The sequence below is a fragment of the Daphnia pulicaria genome, chromosome 1, assembly GCF_021234035.1.
Source record: "Daphnia pulicaria isolate SC F1-1A chromosome 1, SC_F0-13Bv2, whole genome shotgun sequence".
Classification (NCBI taxonomy): domain Eukaryota; kingdom Metazoa; phylum Arthropoda; class Branchiopoda; order Diplostraca; family Daphniidae; genus Daphnia; species Daphnia pulicaria.
Genome location: NC_060913.1, coordinates 38,656,481 through 38,676,955, shown reverse-complemented (window position 1 = coordinate 38,676,955; position 20,475 = coordinate 38,656,481). Strand labels below are relative to the sequence as shown.

At 41.2% G+C, this 20,475-nt stretch overlaps 1 protein-coding gene and 9 non-coding genes across 10 annotated transcripts; 3 read left to right on the top strand and 7 right to left on the bottom strand.

Annotated features, from left to right (window-relative positions):
- Positions 1-240: 240 nt before the first annotated feature.
- On the top strand, positions 241-312 carry Trnae-cuc. The gene has a single exon. It is a non-coding gene; the product is annotated as a tRNA-Glu (tRNA).
- A 358-nt stretch (positions 313-670) lies between these two features.
- On the bottom strand, positions 671-742 carry Trnag-ucc. Its single transcript has one exon. It is a non-coding gene; the product is annotated as a tRNA-Gly (tRNA).
- Positions 743-927: 185 nt separating this feature from the next.
- Trnal-caa lies at positions 928-1,046 on the bottom strand. The gene is made up of 2 exons: positions 1,009-1,046; positions 928-972 (listed from the first exon to the last, which is right to left on the bottom strand). It is a non-coding gene; the product is annotated as a tRNA-Leu (tRNA).
- Positions 1,047-1,396: 350 nt separating this feature from the next.
- Trnae-cuc lies at positions 1,397-1,468 on the top strand. The gene has a single exon. It is a non-coding gene; the product is annotated as a tRNA-Glu (tRNA).
- A 358-nt stretch (positions 1,469-1,826) lies between these two features.
- Positions 1,827-1,898, bottom strand: Trnag-ucc. The gene has a single exon. It is a non-coding gene; the product is annotated as a tRNA-Gly (tRNA).
- A 185-nt stretch (positions 1,899-2,083) lies between these two features.
- Positions 2,084-2,202, bottom strand: Trnal-caa. Its single transcript has 2 exons — positions 2,165-2,202; positions 2,084-2,128 (listed from the first exon to the last, which is right to left on the bottom strand). It is a non-coding gene; the product is annotated as a tRNA-Leu (tRNA).
- A 5,597-nt stretch (positions 2,203-7,799) lies between these two features.
- Positions 7,800-7,871, bottom strand: Trnae-cuc. Its single transcript has one exon. It is a non-coding gene; the product is annotated as a tRNA-Glu (tRNA).
- A 655-nt stretch (positions 7,872-8,526) lies between these two features.
- Trnag-ucc lies at positions 8,527-8,598 on the top strand. The gene has a single exon. It is a non-coding gene; the product is annotated as a tRNA-Gly (tRNA).
- A 359-nt stretch (positions 8,599-8,957) lies between these two features.
- On the bottom strand, positions 8,958-9,029 carry Trnae-cuc. Its single transcript has one exon. It is a non-coding gene; the product is annotated as a tRNA-Glu (tRNA).
- Positions 9,030-18,858: 9,829 nt separating this feature from the next.
- Positions 18,859-20,336, bottom strand: LOC124320747 (SAP domain-containing ribonucleoprotein-like). The gene is made up of 6 exons (XM_046783630.1): positions 20,200-20,336; positions 19,954-20,047; positions 19,814-19,881; positions 19,646-19,755; positions 19,254-19,578; positions 18,859-19,192 (listed from the first exon to the last, which is right to left on the bottom strand). Exons 1-6 carry the CDS (start codon positions 20,218-20,220, stop codon positions 19,013-19,015), a joined length of 798 nt encoding a protein of 265 aa, XP_046639586.1. The 5' UTR covers positions 20,221-20,336; the 3' UTR covers positions 18,859-19,012.
- Positions 20,337-20,475: the final 139 nt, after the last annotated feature.

Here is a 20,475-nt window from a genome sequence, read left to right as displayed (position 1 = left end):
ATTACGTTGTATTGCGTTTGAATATGTATTTTTTTGAATATGTATTTTCTTGAGTCTGGTGCCTTAGAGCAGTCGGCCATCCTAACCTCATCAGATCTAGCTAAATTTCTTTGCATTACAGATGTGGGATTTAAACTCTTCTAACTTATCCAAGAGTTCCTTGCCCTAGGCTGTTTATACCAGGACAACAATTGTATTATGTTGTATTGATTTGGAATATGTATTTTTCAAGCGATTTAATCCTATATTGTCTAGTGGTTAGGATACCTGGCTCTCACCCAGGAGGCCCGGGTTTAATTCCCGGTATGGGAAAAGAGGAAGTGGAAAATTTTGCAAGTTTTGGCCATTTTTGTCAAATACATCTGGCAAACAGTTTCTGCGTTTCCAGAACTATTGCAATCGGCTTAACTTACATACATACGAGCCAAAATCTTTCTAGTACATTGGATATACTAAGTACATCGGCATGTTTCCATCGAGACTCCATCATAAAATGGTTTCTTTGCAAGAAATATCGCCAAGGAATAAGAAATTACATCTATGTCAATTATTCATGTGTGAACGAAAAAGAAATGAAAAACTATATTTTACCTAAAGAGTAACATTTGTGTATATTGACTTCAATTCCGTAGGTTGACTAGTCTGCTAAGAAATAGCAAGATTGCTAAACTGCGATGGCCGAGAATCGAACTCGGGTCAATTGCTTGGAAGGCAACTATGCTAACCACTATACCACCATCGCTTGACGTAAGTTAGCGTCATGATTTCCGTATTGTCACATCTTTTTAAATTACAAGACATCGACCAGTATTACCACTTGGTGACCTTGTATCGTGGTACATTAAGCATTCTCTATCACTATATCAAAACAACCTCTCTAATTATGTTGCAATGCGATACTCATGTGTATTCAGATATTTATATGTTTGTCAGGAGTGGGATTTGAACCCACGCCTTCATTGAAGACCAGAATACTGCAACTTCTTTTATTGAAGCAAGGTTTATGTCCTTGAGTCTGGCGCCTTAGACCGCTCGGCCATCCTGACCACATCAGGTGTACCTAAATTCCTTTGCCCATCAGATGTGACATTAAAACTCTTCTAACTCATTCAAGAGTTCCTTGCCATAGGCGATTTATACCAGGTCAACAATTGTATTACGTTGTATTGCGTTTGAATATGTATTTTTTTTGAATATGTATTTTCTTGAGTCTGGTGCCTTAGAGCGCTCGGCCATCCTGACCTCATCAGATCTAGCTAAATTTCTTTGCATTACAGATGTGGGATTTAAACTCTTCTAACTTATCCAAGAGTTCCTTGCCCTAGGCTGTTTATACCAGGACAACAATTGTATTATGTTGTATTGATTTGGAATATGTATTTTTCAAGCGATTTAATCCCATATTGTCTAGTGGTTAGGATACCTGGCTCTCACCCAGGAGGCCCGGGTTCAATTCCCGGTATGGGAAAAGAGGAACTGGAAAATTTTGCAAGTTTTGGCCATTTTTGTCAAATACATCTGGCAAACAGTTTCTGGGTTTCCAGAACTATTGCAATCGGCTTAACTTACATACATACGAGCCAAAATCTTTCTAGTACATTGGATATACTAAGTACATCGGCATGTTTCCATCGAGACTCCATCATAAAATGGTTTCTTTGCAAGAAATATCGCCAAGGAATAAGAAATTACATCTATGTCAATTATTCATGTGTGAACGAAAAAGAAATGAACAACTATATTTTACCTAAAGAGTAACATTTGTGTATATTGACTTCAATTCCGTAGGTTGACTAGTCTGCTAAAAAATAGCAAGATTGCTAAACTGCGATGGCCGAGAATCGAACTCGGGTCAATTGCTTGGAAGGCAACTATGCTAACCACTATACCACCATCACTTAACGTGAGTTAGCGTCATGATTTCCGTATTGCCGCATCTTTTTAAATTACAGAACATCGACCAGTATTACCACTTGGTGACCTTGTATCGTGGTACATTAAGCATTCTCTATCACTATATCAAAACAACCTCTCTAATTATGTTGCAATGCGATGATCATGTTTATTCAGATAATTATATGTTTGTCAGGAGTGGGATTTGAACCCACGCCTTCATAGAAGACCAGAATACTGCAACTTCTTTTATTAAAGCAAGGATTATGTCCTTGAGTCTGGCGCCTTAGACCACTCGGCCATCCTGACCACACTAGGTGTATCTAAATTCCTTTGCCCAACAGATGTGGCATTAAAACTCTTCTAACTCATTCAAGAGTTCCTTGCCCTAGGCGATTTATACCAGGTCAACAATTGTATTACGTTGTATTGCGTTTGAATTTTTTTTTTTTTTTTTTTTTTAAATATTTAAATTGGGCAGAGACTCGGAGGCCGAGTGTTGCCCAAGTTTATTACGTCCAATTTAACAAAATTACATATGTACAAGGGGGTTGGAAGAGACACAAAATAGCAAAAGTACGATACGAAAGGGGAGCTCGGCCTGACGGCAGCACTAGTGCGGGCATGTGGTGGGGTTTGCTCTGTCAGGGGGAGGGACGATGCATATAAACAGAGCGACCAGAGGGAATTTTGGCTTAACGGACGGAAGCATTGGCATCCACTCTCTCAGGCTTCAGTTATTGGAAAAGATCCGACCGGCCTCTCCTCTTGCCCTCCCCGCCAGCACGGAGCCGCATGTTGTGGTGCGGCCACCCGAAATGGCGAAGAAGACCTTTCGAGACATACCACCGTTTATAGGTGCAGACTCAAAAGTAGAGAGGAGGCGGGGAGTGGCATCACGGAAACAGACCGCGTCTTCACTCTTGCTGTCCCTACCGATCCGGAGCCGCATATGTTGGTGCGGCCACCCGTGGCGGCGGGAAACAGCCCCTCAAGACATATCACCGTTTATAGATGCAGAATCGAGGGTAGAGAGGAGGCGGGGTTAAATGTAGAGACGAGACCATGAGAGAAAATGATGATAGGGAGGTGGATGAACAAGCCAAGAAATTAAAGTAAGAACAAAACGAACACTCGGACAACAGAGGAGAATGGAGAATGACAGGCTAAAACGGACTAAGAGAAAATAACATTCCGCACACGAAATTGCCGGCGACAGCATCCCGTTTGCACAGCACCAGTCTGCGAAGGGAGCCGTTCCGCAAGAGTGGCGAAAGACTTAGCGTTGACCCGTCGGCGGACTGAGGTCACCAGTGACAGGAGTCAGTGGGCCCAAACCACAATAAACCGGGCAGATAAAAACTGGGAAGTGCAGGTGGCCTATAGGAAAAAAAACAAACAAAAACAAACATAGACGGCACTCACCACACGCGTTTTTTGCGGATGAGGCGTTTGGAGCGAGAAACAAAAACGGTAAGGGCATTCGATAGAAGGTTACACTGAGGAAAGATATGAAGAGGAGGTGGCCAGGGATGACCACTGGAAGAGACGACATCGACTAGGGTTGATCTGAGAGATGAGAATATAGGGCAGTGAAGAATGAAATGTGGAATAGTCTCGGAGGGGGCACCACACAGGCAGGAAGCGGAAGGAGAGAGGCCAAAACGGTGTAGATAAGAATTTAGGAAGCAGTGTCCGGTGATAAGCTGGGTAGAGGTGGCATTAGTTCTACGTTCAAGAAGCACATTGGCAGACCGCACAACTGGGAAGAAGGCTTTGGCACTAAAATTAGTCGGTATGGAGGACCACTCATTGCTCCAGATATCCCATAGCGTGGACCTAATCAGATGTTTCACGTGTAATGGGGAAAAAGGGACTAACAAAGACGAGAAAGGAGAAGGAGCTTGCGCCCAGAAACGGGCCAGGATGAGACCCGGAGATTTAGCAATCGCAGTAGTAAAAATATGGCAGAAACTGCCGAAAGTCGCAAGAAGGGCCAGATTTCTTGCCTCGATGGGATAGAGCTGGGTCGCAGGCTGCATAAAAATTAGTTGTTCTGATACAAAAATCTCGCACGCAGAGAAAGCTGGCCGGTATTCTCCAATTTTCTCCAAGGCCGTAGAAAAGGCTAAACTCATGCCGGTGCGGAAAGAGATCGCTGGGGGAAGTGAGAAATTAAGAACCTCGCGGACTGCACTAGAGTCGGTGAACACAACACAGAAACCAGCCGCACCACGCCTGTGGTGGGCACGAATAAAGCAATAGAGGGTGCTGGGAGTGCTTGGAAGGAGAGGGATAGCAACGGACGGAAGCAGAGAGCTGAAGAGAAGGATGTTCCAGGGTGGGCAGTTGGTGAGAAGAGGAAAACTGACACGAGGCAGCAAGTGGTCATTGTTCACGAAGGAGAGTCGTTTGCAAATGAAGTCGCGTGAAGCTTTTCAGAAAACCAACCCAGGCGGATGAGAGAGGAGACGCAGAGTGGCGATTTCTAAGATTCTGAGGTCAAGAGGTAAAAGATTAGAGAGAAGAATGAGGGATTCAGTCGGGGCAGTTTTAAAAGCACAGGCAATGATGCGGCAAATTGTGAGTTGGAATGAGCGAACCTTCTTGATACCCGCTTTCGTTCTCAAGCTGGACACCCAGACCGAGCAACCATAGGTAAAGATGGGTTCAACAGCGGAGGAATATAGAAAGCGTAAGCGTTTACAATCAGCACCAAACGACTGCCGAAGACAGCTGCTAACAGCCATCATAGCCCGTTTAGCAGAAACAAACTTAGCTTGGATATGATTTGCCCAGTTAAGTTTGGTGTCCAAGACGAGGCCGAGAAATGAAGCAGAGTGGGATGGAGAAATTTTAGTGCCATCGATTAGAACGGAGAGATTGGCCCAAGTGATTTGCTTGCGAGAGAAAACGACTAAAACAGTTTTAGCTGCGTTGAGAAACAGTTTTTTGGTGGCGAGCCACTTTCCAATTGAGTCACATGCCAGTTGCAGATTGTGAGTGGCGATGCTTGGGTCCTTGTGCACCGTTACGATATTTACATCATCGGCATAACCACTAAATTTAGTTGGAAACGGGAACGGAATGCGGAGGAGATCGTCTACAAGCAGATTCCAAAGGAAGGGGGACAGGACCCCTCCTTGTGGACACCCAAGGTTAACATTCCGTTTAAGGCAATACTCATTTATAGAAAAACATACCTGTCTATTGGAGAGAAAGCTGTCAACAATTTTGGTTAGGTAGATGGGACACCCACGGTTAACAAGAGCCGAAATTATAGCGGGATGCCACGCCGAGTCAAACGCGCTTTTGATGTCCAAAAACGCGGACGCACAGACTTTTTGATCAAAAAACGCATCTTCAATGTAATTCACCAAAGAGTGCGCCGCAGTTTCAGTAGAGCGATTTTCTCTAAAGCCATGTTGATCAACGCAGAACCACCCGTTAACACTAGCAAACCAGGCGAGCCGGCCGAGTATCACTTTCTCAAGGAATTTTGCCAGGTTGGATACAAGACTGATTGGCCTGTAGCTATTTAGAGTAGAGTAATCGCTCTTGTTTTGCTTGCCAATAACAACAACCTTTGCGATCTTCCACGAAACCGGAAAGAAACACAGAGAGATGCAGGCATTCAGGATAACCAGAAGAAACGGCTTTATCAGCGGAAGACTAAACAGTAAAAGATCGGCAGATAAGCCATCAGGACCAGGGGCAGACTTGGAGTTCAACAAACGTTCAGCGGTCTCAAACTTTCAGTCGGAAATGACAGGGGGAGTCTCATCAAGAGAGAGGGAGAGACCGGACCAGGCAGTAGCTTCTATCTCAGAGTAAGATGAGTCAGACGGAGGTTCAACTGGAAAAAAGTGCCGGGCGCAACCATCAGCAATCGCGACCGGATCGGACGTGAGAGTCCCGTCGATGAGAATTTCCGAGGAGAGCTGAATAGACCTTGATTTACCAGTGAAGTCGGACAGGGCCCGAAAAACATCACCATCACTCGCGCTCTCCCTAAACTTCTTCCAAGCACAACACTTAGCCGCTCTTAGTGCCCGTTGGTAAACGGCTTTGCTACGGCGGTACAGAAGTTCACTGTCCGCATTCTTATGTTTTGACCAGGCCTTGTGGTGGAAGCGAGCTTTACTCCGAAGAGCACAGAGATCCACGGTCCACCATGGCATGCCCTTAATTACTGGCTTGGCAGGTAGCGAGACTTTTGCTTCCATCGCGCACGTTGAAATCGCCGAGACGAGATGTGAAATTTGAAGCTCAACTTGCTCAACGGAGTCCGCTTGCACAGGAGAGGGCAGACGAGAAAGAGCGAACTTCAATTTTGAGGAAAAGAGATCCCGATTAACACATGGAAGCTTTGGGACTGACGGACTAAAGGGTTTCCTTTGAGGCTTGGGGGCAAAAAACAACATGATCGATTTCAAAGAAAATGTACGGATGGTCGGAGAGCGAAGGAGTAGCGAGATAGAGCCAACGATCAACTCTGACTTTGTCGCCAGCAAGGGTGAGATCTACAAAAGATGTGCCAGAAGGAATGAAGTCAAGCTCAGTAATCAGCCGATTAACCACATTTAGTTTGAAAGTAGTCAACATTGACACCAACTCAGAGCCACGCTTGTCACATGACTTGCTGTTCCATAGCTGAGACCTGGCGTTAGCATCAGTTCCAATGATGGTAAAGGGAGCGGCAACCGCATCAAAGATCGGAGTGACTGAGGCCGAAAAATTAGTCATGGAAGGGCGAAGATAAACAGAGGCTAGACGTAATGGACCAGCATTGGTTTTAAGTTCAACACAGGCAGCAAAGTTTGAAATATGCCGACAGACAAGTTTGCCCGCACTAGCAATTGAATCACGAATTAAAATGGCAGAACCGTAAGCATGATCATCGGAAAGTTGGTGATAAGACGAAAAGCCAGGTGGGACATTTGCGACTACCGGAGGAAAGGAAGGCAGCGCATAAGGTTCTTGAATTAAGACGATGTCAACATCAAAGTCAAGTACAACTTGGGCAAGAGAGGCTGAGGCGAGACTGGAGTGACGTAGGTTGACTTGAATACATTTGAGGCTGTTGGGGGAGTGAATAGGATCGGATAGACACGACCGACAGGACTCAAGCATTTTTGTTAAGGAAGGCTCTATACCGATCAACCGCTTTCACCTGCTCAGCGCAAGCAGTGTGGCCAGATTGGTGAGGGCCACCGCAATTTACACACTTCAGGACGCTGGAGGAGCATTCGTTGGTGCGGTGGCGCTCCGCACATTTCCCACATGCAAAAAGGTTATCCGGGCAGTCACGCTGGATATGCCCGTATTTTTTACACTTGAAACAGCGTCTGACTTCCCTATTCAGGTCTATTGGAACGATACGATAGTACGTGCCAAGGATCGAAACTCTACGTAAAGCTAGGATATCATCTCTAGCAGCTCGCAATTACAAAGTTTTTACAATTACACACCGATTCAAATTAATTAGTCTAACTATATTCTCCATTACTTGAGTTTTCTTTCGCTTAGCCTGGCCCTGGCTTGACGAAACTTCCTCGACTTCGCCAGAGGACTCAGAGCTCATTTTGAATTAGTTGTAAACATTAAAAAACCATATATACTTATATAGACTAGCACTAGCACAGTAGCACCACTAGCAATGTTGACATTGGTTAGTTGTGTGACCTAACCAGATTAAACAACTTGAGGGATCAAAAGAAACCATTTTATGATGGAGTCTCGATGGAAACATGCCGATGTACTTAGTATATCCAATGTACTAGAAAGATTTTGGCTCGTATGTATGTAAGTTAAGCCGATTGCAATAGTTCTGGAAACGCAGAAACTGTTTGCCAGATGTATTTGACAAAAATGGCCAAAACTTGCAAAATTTTCCAGTTCCTCTTTTCCCATACCGGGAATTGAACCCGGGCCTCCTGGGTGAGAGCCAGGTTTCCTAACCACTAGACAATATGGGATGAAATCACTTGAAAAATACATATTTCAAATCAATACAACATAATACAATTGTTGTCCTGGTATAAACAGCCTAGGGCAAGGAACTGTTGAATAAGTTAGAAGAGTTTAAATCCCACATCTGTAATGCAAAGGAATTTAGCTAGATCTGATGAGGTCAAGATGGCCGAGCGCTCTAAGGCACCAGACTCAAGAAAATACATATTCAAAAAAAAATACATATTCAAACGCAATACAACGTAATACAATTGTTGACCTGGTATAAATCACATAGGGCAAGGAACTCTTGAATGAGTTAGAAGAGTTTTAATGTCACATCTGTTGGGCAAAGGAATTTAGGTATATTTGATGTGGTCAGGATGGCCGAGCGGTCTAAGGCGCCAGACTCAAGGACATAATCCTTGCTTCAATAAAAGAAGTTGCAGTATTCTGGTCTTCAATGAAGGCGTGGGCTCAAATCCCATTCCCGACAAACATATAATTATCTGAATACACATGATCATCGCATTGCAACATAATTAATGAGGTTGCTTTGATATAGTGATAGAGAATGCTTAATGTACCACGATACAAGGTCACCAAGTGGTAATACTGGTAGATATTCTGTAATTTAAAAAGATGTGACAATACGCAAATCATGACGCTAACTCACTTCAAGCGATGGTGGTATAGTGGTTAGCATAGTTGCCTTCCAAGCAATTGACCCGAGTTCGATTCTCGGCCATCGCAGTTTTATCAACCTTGCTATTTCTTAGCAGACTAGTCAAGCTACGAAATTAAAGTCAATTTACACAAATGTTACTCTTTAGGTAAAATATAGTTGTTCATTTCTTTTTCGTTCACACATGAATAATTGACATAGATGTAATTTCTTATTCCTTGGCGATATTTCTTGTAAAGATACCATTTTATGATGGAATCTCGATGGAAACATGCCGATGTACTTAGTATATCCAATGTACTAGAAAGATTTTGGCTCGTATGTATGTAAGTTAAGCCGATTGCAATAGTTCTGGAAACGCAGAAACTGTTTGCCAGATGTATTTGACAAAAATGGCCAAAACTTGCAAAATTTTCCAGTTCCTTTTTTCCCATACCGGGAATTGAACCCGGGCCTCCTGGGTGAGAGCCAGGTATCCTAACCAGTAGACAATATGGGAGTAAATCGCTTGAAAAATACATATTCCAAATCAATACAACATAATACAATTGTTGTCCTGGTATAAACAGCCTAGGGCAAGGAACTGTTGAATAAGTTAGAAGAGTTTAAATCCCACATCTGTAATGCAAAGGAATTTAGCTAGATCTGATGAGGTCAGGATGGCCGAGCGCTCTAAGGCACCAGACTCAAGAAAATACATATTAAAAAAAAATACATATTCAAACAGTTCGTCGTCTGCTACACCTACTGTGTTGTGATTTTTTGTGCTCTCACCAAATTGGATATTTTTTATTATTTTTGGTTCTCTCTCTCCCACTTGTTCTGTCTTTGGATCAGAATAGGGATATAAAAACAGTGATTTTACCCTGTTAAGTGTAAGTTGCGGAGTACTTTTTTCAAGTTTTTTAAAGCAGGAAGTGCGTGGTATTAATTCCACCCCGTCCGGTCTGGTTATAAGCAACAACCGTAAAAGGCTTGGTCCCCTTGGGTTTTAGCTCTTTGAGCTTATCCCCGGCGATCTCTCTCGTCCTCCCTGAGCGAGTAGCACGACCGGTGCTCAATCCGTCCTTGTGTCGTGGGCTCTTGAGGGAGTGCCGGAAACCTTTTGGTGGAGACCTTGGGGGGTTTTGGGCGCTGGTCACTCTGCTCATGCTCTGCGTGAGGGGAGGAGTGAACCGAGGGTAGTCGTAGTTTTCTTCTGACGCCTTGTCCGTCATTGCTCTCCTCCCAGTGTCGAAGAGGATCTCCTGCACTTCCTCTCCTTCCTTCCTATCCTTCTCGGTTCTGTATCTATTCGTCGTCTACCACTGTCTCACAGTCGTATTTTAGCCTCCGTAATCCCATATGAGCCAGTCTCAGTCCATGGACGAGTCTGATAGTGGGGCCTCCGAGCCCCAGGCAGTAACAGGCAATGTAAACATTGCACTAAAGTGTTCCAAATCGTTCACAATGGTCATCGCTGTTGCTCTGAGGATTGCAGGAAGGCTTGGCATGCTCAAAAGAGACAGTCGGCCAACATGTCAACGGACCCATCTAAAAATCGAAAGAAAAGGAAGAATGATAGTCGTTCCCCCGGCGTCTCTGATGCTAGCAACGTAAAGAAAGCCAAGGCCGATTCTGTCCGTGCCTTTCTTGCCGATCTTTCTATAGACACTATCAACTCACTAAATAAGGCTGACTTGATTTCTCGCCTGAAGTCTTCTGTTGATCTACTAGAGACCCAACTTCTTTTGATTAGTGAACTTGAATCCACGGTCTCTCGTTTTGACGAAGACCATGTTTCTGATCTTGAGTCCAAAATCTTGCGTCTTAGTGATGATCTGAAAAATCGTGATGACCAAATTAAGGCCCTTGAGGAAAATGCTGTCCAAATCAAGGTTTGCTTTGCTGACCATGTATTGAGCCTCCAACAAGCCTGCCCGCCGGGTTTTGCCGGGCCTTCTTTCTCTGGTCCGTCTGCTCCTGGCCCGTCCTATGCATCTGTTGCCCGTGGCAACCTTTCTGGCTCTGTTTTGGTGGCCAAGTGTGCTGGCGTTTCGGCACCTCCCCTGAATGTCCAAGCAGTTGAGGACTTATTGGACACCAAGAACAGTGGTCTGATTCCCTCCCGTGTTCGGTACAAGAATAATAAGGTGTTCGTTACTCTTGAAAATGAGGTGGCCGTTGCCAAAGCTGCCGCTATCCTGAATAACAAGCCTGAATTTCACAGCCATTTTGAGGCTGCGGGCAAGCTAAATGTCTCTTATCCTGTGGTTGCACTTTTTGTCAATGTCTCCGATTTGGACAGTCTTAAGAAAGAACTTGAACACCGCAATGCGCTCTTGCGTGATCAAGTTCAGTCTGTTAAAGTAATCTTCACTAAACCGCAGACCACAGAAGGCCACGTCAAAATCTTTCTCAAGTCCCGACCCAGCTAGCAGAGTATATTTCCCAAATATTGCTAAAATATTATATTCCTACAATTGAGATGTTGGTAAAATAATTTTTTTAAATATTTTTCCAATATATTTTTGCACCCGAATTTGTTGGCTCACAATATTTTTTCAACTTGTTTAACTTATTTCACTTTTATTGGTGAAATAACAGTTTTACTGCTTTTAAAATTTTGACGGAAATCTGGTTGTTGTGTTTATGGTTACATAGTCCAGCGTGGAATATTTATTCATCTTCAACTTGTTATTAGACAAGTTCTTGATATTGACCTTGAGTGGGTTTGAACCATCACACCTTGAGTCACCAATCCAATGCTATAACCATTACACCAAGATCGGTATTACAAATATTTTTCGACTTGATGCAATAAAAGTTTTTAACTTCTAGAAGCCACGTAAACAAGGGTTAAGAGGGGATTCCCTATAGGGGTTTGTCCCGACAGGCAATAGACAGATGCAGAGGATCTCGCCAAGGATGTCCCTACGGCCAAAAAATGGATAAGTCTAGTCCCGTAATGGTGAAATATTGTTTTCCGAGAAGATTCTTCGGTCGATAACCCACATATTGGTATAATATTAGATTATTACTTTGCTGCGTCAAGGTGGCTGTTAAATTGTTTTGTTGTTTTCCCAATGAATGGCTATTATGAAAGATGAATAAATCAATATTACTTTTTGTTATTTTCCCAATAACGGACCATTAAAAAAATAATAAATCCTTTTTTTATGAAAAAGCTATAGTCTTTTACATTTAACATGCGTTCAAAATCCTAAATGTTTTATATCGTATTCAATTCTTTAGTTTTGCATACAATTGCCTAAATGAACAATCCAATTGTCTTAAAATCCAAATCTTGCACAAGTCTCGAACAACTAACTTACGTACTTCGAAATTAAAACTCCACCTTCACGCTAACGTGATATCATTTATCTTAAACGTTAAGGAGATGAAATGTTAAAACTGCTATTAATATATATCTATATAGGTAATTCTATGGAGGTTGGTTCAAACCCACTTTCAGCAAACAAATGACTTATGAAACAAATAGTCTCAATAATCATAAATTCCTACACTGATGTAATTAAATTGATTTTGCTCACGCTGGGCTATAACCATGACAATGTGTAAGTATGCACTATCCATCTGGTCACATCGGGAATTAATCATCTCCGTTGCTGGTGTAGTGGTTATAGCATTGGGTTGGTGACTCAAAAGATGATGGTTCAAACCCACTCTCGGCAAAGAAGGCAGCAGCTAATCGAGCATTTAGGATTTTGAACGTATGGTAAATGTAAAAGACTATAGCTTTTCCATAGAAAATGATGTATTCCTTATTCAATGATTCGTTATTGGGAAAATAAAAATATAATAATATTAATTTATTCATATTTGATAATAGTCATTTATTGGGAAAATAACAAAAAAATTTAACAGCCACCTTGTAGCAACAAAGTAATAATATAATATTATACCAATATGTGGGTTATCGATTGAAGAATATTGTCGGAAAAAAATATTTTACCAATAAAGACATGCTAGCTGGGTTGTCACAACTTTCATTTATGTGCAAAGCACTCCTATAAGGCCTTGCTTCCAGAACTGATTGAACTTCTCCATGCTATTCCTGCCCACTTCAGCAATAGTCGTGACAGGCGAGATCAATTAAAGGAGTGTCTTATATTTCTCAAACTTGATGAGTTGTTAATTCTCAAGCCCGGAGAAACGCGTTGGCTCACTTTTAAAAACTGCGCTGTCCGCATTCTCCAACAATATGACGCTTTAATTTTAAATTTCATTTCTGAGGTTGCTGAAAACCCCACAGTCACTAACAACAGAATTTTGTTTCTTTTGCAAGATCCTTTTACTAAAATTCTTCTTGAGTTTTTCATACAAGGTAAAACAAAAACAAATTTCCTCAGTTATTTGAACATTACTAATCAGCATATTTAATTTTTTTTTCAAATCGGCAGGACTTTCTCTTTTTACTGAACTGAATGAATTATTCCAGTCCAACAAGCCTCTCATTCATGTGATAAAACCTGCGATTGAGTCTCTACTCGTTTCATTGGCTAAGAGCTATATGAACACGGAATACGTTGAAGAACACATGTCTTGTCTATCCAGTCTTGATCATTTAGACTGCCATGAGTATGTCCCTTTGGAACAAATCTACCTAGGTTAGTAGAGTTGATTACGGCAAAGCAGTGCCTTAAATTGTTTTGGTAATACTTGATCCTATTAGTGTTTCCTAAAATCTTTTGATTCTTTAGGGTTACAGGCTACTGAAACCATGTTTGAGTTGAAATCGAAGCCGAAATCGGCGTTTAAGAACACTGTTTATTTTTCCCAAGAAATAAAAGAAGCTGAAATTAAGGCACAAGAAGACGGCTTGAAATCTGCAGACAAGGCTTTTCCTAAAGAGTCACGAACTCCTGCTAACGAGGCAGCGTACAAGCTAAATTATAAGATGACATGCAACGTTTCCTTTGAGCAGAATTTTCAGCCATTCAATCTACTTCTGAAATCATTCAGAAAGTTTTACCAAACTGGTTATTCAGAAGTCACTAAGCGTTTTTACCTGAAGGACGAATTCTACGAATTTTCTAGTCTAGTACAACCGAAGAATGCCCGAAAGTTGAATCCTGCCTCACTTGCTGAAGTGTTCAAACGTTTCCCACAATTGAAGGAATCTTGTGATCCTAATTTGGCATACAGTGAATGGAGGAAACACGCAAGTCTGCCCTTATCTCACTTTGGCGTCACAGATCCCTATGCGTTGTATAATATGAAAGTTGACGATTATTGGAAAGCAGTTCTCTCTACTCTAAATCCTTGCGGTGAACCCGTTTTTCCTATACTAACTGAGTGCATGTACCTCTTGTTATGTTTGCCATTTAGTAACGCATCAGCCGAGACGGTATTTAGTCATTTGAAGGAAGTCAAGGATGATAAGCAAAATCGGCAGGAGACTCCTACTACTGATGCAATTCTCAAAGCAAAATTTTGGATGTTGAATGAAGAAAAGTCAGCTTCAAAAATCCAATTTCCAAAAGAACTTGTCATTTTAGCCAAAAATGTTAAATCGAACGCACCAATTCTCCATGAATAGTGCGCCGTTTTCCCTCATTCGTTAACACAGAATACCAAATTTAGAAATTGTTTTTAACACTTACAACCAATGTTTAACCTGTAACTTTAATTTGAGTGTGTTTTAATTGATACATAAACAAGAATTAACGCTTTTCAACCGTTTAAAACGTTTTTTTGCATTAAAAATTTTAAAAAAAATTTGTGGTGATTTTTTGGTGATTTTGACTTTGGCGAATGGTGATTTTTCCGAAAATCTGGCAACTGTTTGGAGATTTCGACTACCAAGCAAGTGGGCACACTGCATTTACATGTTGCTTGAATGCGTCACACAAAGAGAAGGCTTTCACGCAGATGACTGTTGTCATCCCTTAAAGTGTTTTTGCCAGTATTTGAATAACTGCTTTATTCGTCCGTTTAGATATTTAAGCAATCGCTGTTCCTAGTAATATATAATTATATATTCCCTAAATTATTTGAATCCTTACAAATATTTTGGTTTTCATTTCAGGTTGGTGGAAAAAATTTTCGGCAACAGACAATTTCCTATCCTGTGCGCCGTTGATGGCACCGATTTTGGCCAATCGGCTGAGAAGGCAGAGTCGCTAAGTCCACGCAACGTCGCTCGATTGAAGACAATTACAGTAATTTTGTTTTTTATCGGCCAACTTGTCATTGGCAACGCCGTGGGAATTGGATGTTTCTACATCTTAATTCACTTAAGGTCGTTTTCTTCTTGTTCTATAAATCTGAAAAAATCATTAATGTAAACAAGGAATTGCATCACCTTCACCTTTCTCCAAAGTTTATGGAAAGATGGCAAATGGGCGTTTGATTAATTTCCGAATTGTAGGGATTAGGCCTACCCATTAAAGTATAGTGTAGCACTTATCATTAAAGATTAGTAGATAACAGATTTTGAAGATCGTAGTCGGGGAATGTGTTTGGTGTAAAAGTCTAAAATTTCTATTCCATTTCTAAAGTTATATTCCATTTATGTTCACAGTCTAATTGGGGTCAATTCAACAGGAATTACGAGATCGCTTCTTTGTAAGTCTAAAAAAGTAGACAACTGGTGTTGAAATCATAATACACAGAAAAAAAAGTGATGAAACCGGAGGGAGAGACGGAAAAAAAGGGAGGGGCTATTGATTCGTCTGGCTTTACATTATAACAGTAACCATTTATCTTCCTGCCTCTGTTGTGAGCTAGCTTAGGCTGTTTCATTCAGTTTCATCCAGTTTTACTTCCTAGTTTCCACGTGAATTGCAATAGGTTTTAATTCATTGCGTCAAGAATAAAAATGCGTGGGAAACAATTCTGATAGCGTTCGATATTATCCTACTAATTCAAATTATTCTTTATTTTTTCATTGAATATTTTCACCCCAAACTTTAGTTGATCTTTTCCAAAGTTCGTAAGACTTTCCTGTGTAGGTTCTGTGTTGTGTTAAGAAACAAGGGGAAGACGATTACCTATTTTCCTTTTGATGAAAGCACTACCTCTGGGTCCTGGATCCCCAACCCATCACCCCCCATCATCCCAACAATCAACACCAACATCAATATGGCCACAGCTGTTGCCAACCTGTTAGGGGCCAAACGGGAAGGTGATGAGGTAATCAATTTTACCTTTTGGTGTGTAAGAAAATAGTAATAAAGGTTCAAATTTAGGTAGTATGTGGGATTCTCACCGAAGGGGAAAATTGCAGGGTCAAATTTAAGATTGAGGCTTCCGGAAAGGAGGAGATGAGGATCCACCGACTCGAGCAGCATGGGAGGTAAATACGTAAACGGTGTGTTACTTGCCATCGTTTCGTACAAATTTTTATTTTAAGGTTCCAATGTAGCCTGAATTTATTCAAGTGCGGCACTTGAATATAGCCTGAATTTATTCAGGAAATATAGCCTGAATTTATTCAAGTGCCGCACTTGAATAAATTCAGGCTTTATTTCCCTCCCTCGGATAACACGACAATAGGGAAAAAGCGGCAACACTGTTTGGTTGGAAAATAGGGGAATAAAGGGATAAAATAATAAATCCCGTTTTGAATTAAAAATTAGTTATACTACATGTGTTTTGAAAAATTCAAACCATGACGCGTGTTGTAGAGCTTACGAAGCTCTTCTTTTCACAACTTTTCGCGTCGTTGTAAGTGTATTTGTCCCCTATTTAGAGACCGTCAAAGTAGCCGATTTCTAATAAGCCCCTACAGCATGTCTCCAAACTTTTAGATCCATTTGTAGATGCCCTCCCCCTAGATATAAAAATCTGAAAAAAATTCAGGAAGTAGCCGACCATTATGGCTACTTCAAAAAAAAATTTGGTTGTCCCCCGTGAAAAATTGGATTTTTGGGAACGCCACGAAAACCAGCTTTCTAGATAAGCTTCTCTAAGGCGTTTCCAAACTTCTGGTAGGTACTGTATGTCTATATCAGGAGTCTGAAAATATTAAAAAAACCGGTTTCACTACACTACACCACACTACACTACGCCATACACTACACTACACGGTGGCTGGTGTTGGAGCATCCCCATACCGTTAGTTACACATACGCTCACTAGGTGGCGCCACGGTATTTCAAAGTCAGCCAGGGGAAGTGAGACAAACGGCGCGTCATAGTTACAAGCCTCAGGCACAATTAATTTGACTTTTGCCACTTGTACGCCATCTATCTGCCGTTTATTTTCATTTGACTTTTGCCTCTTGTGCTCCATCATTTCAGACGAAAAATCGTCACGAAAACAGAGGACTAGTAGGCTTTCGTGGCAATAGACAAAGTGATCTGATTTTACACGTAACTATATTTTCTGATTTCGTGGCAATAGTGAATCGGGCCTGTCGCGTCACGAAAAGGATTTCGTGGCAATAGATTTAACCTATCAACAAACGTGATTGTTTTTGTTGTTTTTCACTCTTTGGCCGTTAGGCGGCATAGGGTCGGTGGCACCGATGGTTCGGCGTTACACATGGACTACTCTAATTAAGGACGGGATTCTTCGCTATCCTGCCTTGTTATAGCTAGTCGGGTGGGGTATTTTCATGAAAACATTAATAAAAAATATCATTAAATTCAATTTTTTTCCCTGATTCCAACTATGGATATAAATCTTAGTGAAATAAACTAATCATTAAGATATTATGAATTTACTTTCAGGAGTAGGGATAAAAGGACAAAACACCGGTGCCATCTAGCAACCAAACACCCTAAGCTCTTAAGAATATACGCTACAAGGTAAAAGATAGTTAGGCAGCTATGTCAGAGGACTAGAGATAAGAGAGTGGTCTCTCTTTCTCTCGGTATGCATGCATGGGCATCTGCTTGCAAACTAACAAGAGCTTAGGAGGTTTGGTTCCTAGATGGCACCGGTGTTTTGCCCTATTTCAAATTTTCCGTTAAGAGATTGGAAATATCTCTATAAAAATAAATGTTAGGTATAGGAACATATGGTAATTCTATGGTAGTTTTTTCATTCTGATTCTGATTCTCCCACAAAAAAATGTACATGGCCGACATAGGAAACGCCGAAGAGTCCCGTCCCTAATTAGAGTAGTCCATGCGTTACAACGCTAGAGATAGGGAGAAAAGCTGGAACGCACTCTCAACGAAGGGTCGGGTTCCACCGCGGAGACCATGTTGACTTCGTCAACCGATTGCTACAAATGTTGAAAATGTTAAGAAGATATACTGTTTTACAGACGTTCGTTCGTCCCTTTCCATCTCTTCACATCTTTAGCGCTAGATGGCAGGTATTTCTCGTAGCTATTCATAAGTAGGAGGAATGGAGGATGGGAATAGAGGGGAGCTCGGAAAAACCGACTCGCGGCTCCAGGTTAAATTTTCTTATGGAACTGACTGAGCTCCCCCTTAATGGCTCTGTCCCTACTAACCCCTTTGTTTCAGAAAATCGTGGGGGGAGGGTAAGCAATTCCGTAGACCCGGCAGCAGGGCAGCAAATCCTTGAATGAAATCTACAATCTGACAATGTGAAAATATTCGCAATGCTGTATCTGGAAGAAGTCAACAGACAGGGGGAATCAATGACGACTGCGGTTGTTTTTGCAGGTGCTATAATCCTGATGAGACTTTTATATATTCTCGAGTCGAATAAATTCTGATGTGATGAGAAGCAGTCGCTCGAAAAATAAACATTAAGAAGTCCCTATTCTGTTTACTTTGTTCATTGTTTGCGTCATATATAGAGTGTCAAATAAATGGTGTCTACACCAAGTTAAGATTGGGCTAATTTACCTACACTCTACCCTCTACGTTTTGCATCAAATTGCGGTTTGTTGGTTTTTCGCCCCTTCAAAAGGCAAAGTAGGCCTAATGCGATGCGAACGTTTCTTTTCCCGAATATCTAGTAAAATCGCGTAGAGAAAAAAATATTATAGCCTATTATTGCAGCATTTGAGTTGTAATATGCTTTTGTAGTACAGGGGACTTACTTACTGTTCCTGTCCCTCATGGTATAGGACCATGCTGTCTCTTTCCAGATTTCTAAAAAAGCGGCCTACACTACATAGTGAGGGTTTTGAACCCACACTTTATTAGTGGCGGGTTGCTTATTACCTTTGCACGATTATTTCCCTTCCAACTTGAATTTTCTACATTAACCTAAACCGCTACTCCCTTCGACTTGCCACTAGCCTAGAACTCCCTCACTAAATTTCATCTCTTTGTTTCATGCTGCTCTTTTCTTTATAAAATCAAGTGAAATTGCGCACCAACATATCAGGTTATTTCAATTACAAACTAGAAACAAAACAACTCCGCCGACCAACCTAACTCGGACCCATGAGAAAATGTGTTTCAAGTATACACCAAATTAGTATTTTTTTTTTTATCGGGATAAGAAATCAGGTCACATTTAATTTTAAAAAACTAAAAATTTTGTGATCGAACCAAGTCTTTGTTTCATTTAACTGTACGTCAATTAATAAACTTTAAAACGAACATTTCAGGCAAGTCCGAAACGTTCAGCACGCTTGCGCTTCTGTTCGTCAGAACTACCGACCGCAGTGCTCGTAGTTCCGAATCTCTCTGCTCGCTTCTGTTTCTTCTCATCAACTTCGGAATTAGAATTAGAAACGACGCCAAAGCGAGCTTGCCTTTTCAGAAGTTTGTCATTATCAGGAACCTTAAATAAAAATTCACTACATGAAAACACGAAGAACGATGAGCTGATCAATCGAAAATACCTGAGGTTTTGATGTGTTTGATTCTGTGCTATTTGTACCGCCAAATCTTTCTGCTCGAACAGCTTTCTTCACAGAATCGGGAATAGGAACACCAAATTTCTGTGCTCTTAGTTTGGCTCTTTCTTCGGCAGATAAGGAACCAAGTTTAATCACCTTCTTTTCTTCCTTTGAGTCAGATTCATCACCTTTATTGGCATCATATTTAAGGTGGTCGTCATTTTCCTGTGAAACTGTGCCAGAATCTGATGGAGGAGTTACCACCTTTCTGTTCAAGATGATTTTTTTATGGGGAGAAACTATTTCATTCTTCGAGTCCTGAACAGTCCTGAAATATTATTCATTTCATCATTAATCTTGAGGCAATTATTTTCCAAACAAACAGAGTAACTAACTTTTCAACTGTAACTTTGGGGGCACTCAATGCAGTAGGTGTTAAAAGAACTGCATCATCTTCTTGGGCGATCAAATTTGCATTTCCTTCCTCTAAAATAGCTTCTTCATCCTATACCAAAAATAAAATTGCATAAGTTTATAACATTGTATAAAACCAATGTTCTTACTGCTAAAACTGCCTCCTCATCCAAAAGGTCATCATTGTCTAAGGCGCCATTATCTCCAGTATCGTCATCTTAACATCCACGGAAAAAAGCTTGAACATAAACATGGAAACAGTTTAATAATCAAAATGATAAAAGTTTACCTTGCACAGCATCTTGCAGTCTTTCCATCAATTCATTTTTAGTGCCAATGGTGCTGAGGCCTCGTGTTTTTAACTCTTTTTTAAGGTCCACAACCTAGCATGAAAACAACAGTCAAGATGAAATGCACACAGTAGGCCTATCACTAGTTCAAAAACATAATAGACATTTGATTTGACAAACTCAATCAGGATTCTAAGTTGGAAATATTGACAAGTTTCACTCAAATGTAAAGTTAAGCGGGTTACTTTTAATTTAGAGATGTCCATAATTGTGATGATAATGATGACGTTTGTCTGTACCGGCGTCTCAAACTTTCAATGAATTACAATTGGAACGCGCAACGCGGTAACTTACTAACTTGAAAGCAATTCGACTTTTGAATGCCAGTGTATTGTTTCAGAGGAGAAATTGCGTATGCTTTTGCTGGCTTCTAAACTAGTGATCTCTATCGGGCGCATCGTGTACTAAAGTAGTGTCACCTATCGTCAATGCAAAAAGTTTGTCCGAGTCATGTTGCCATG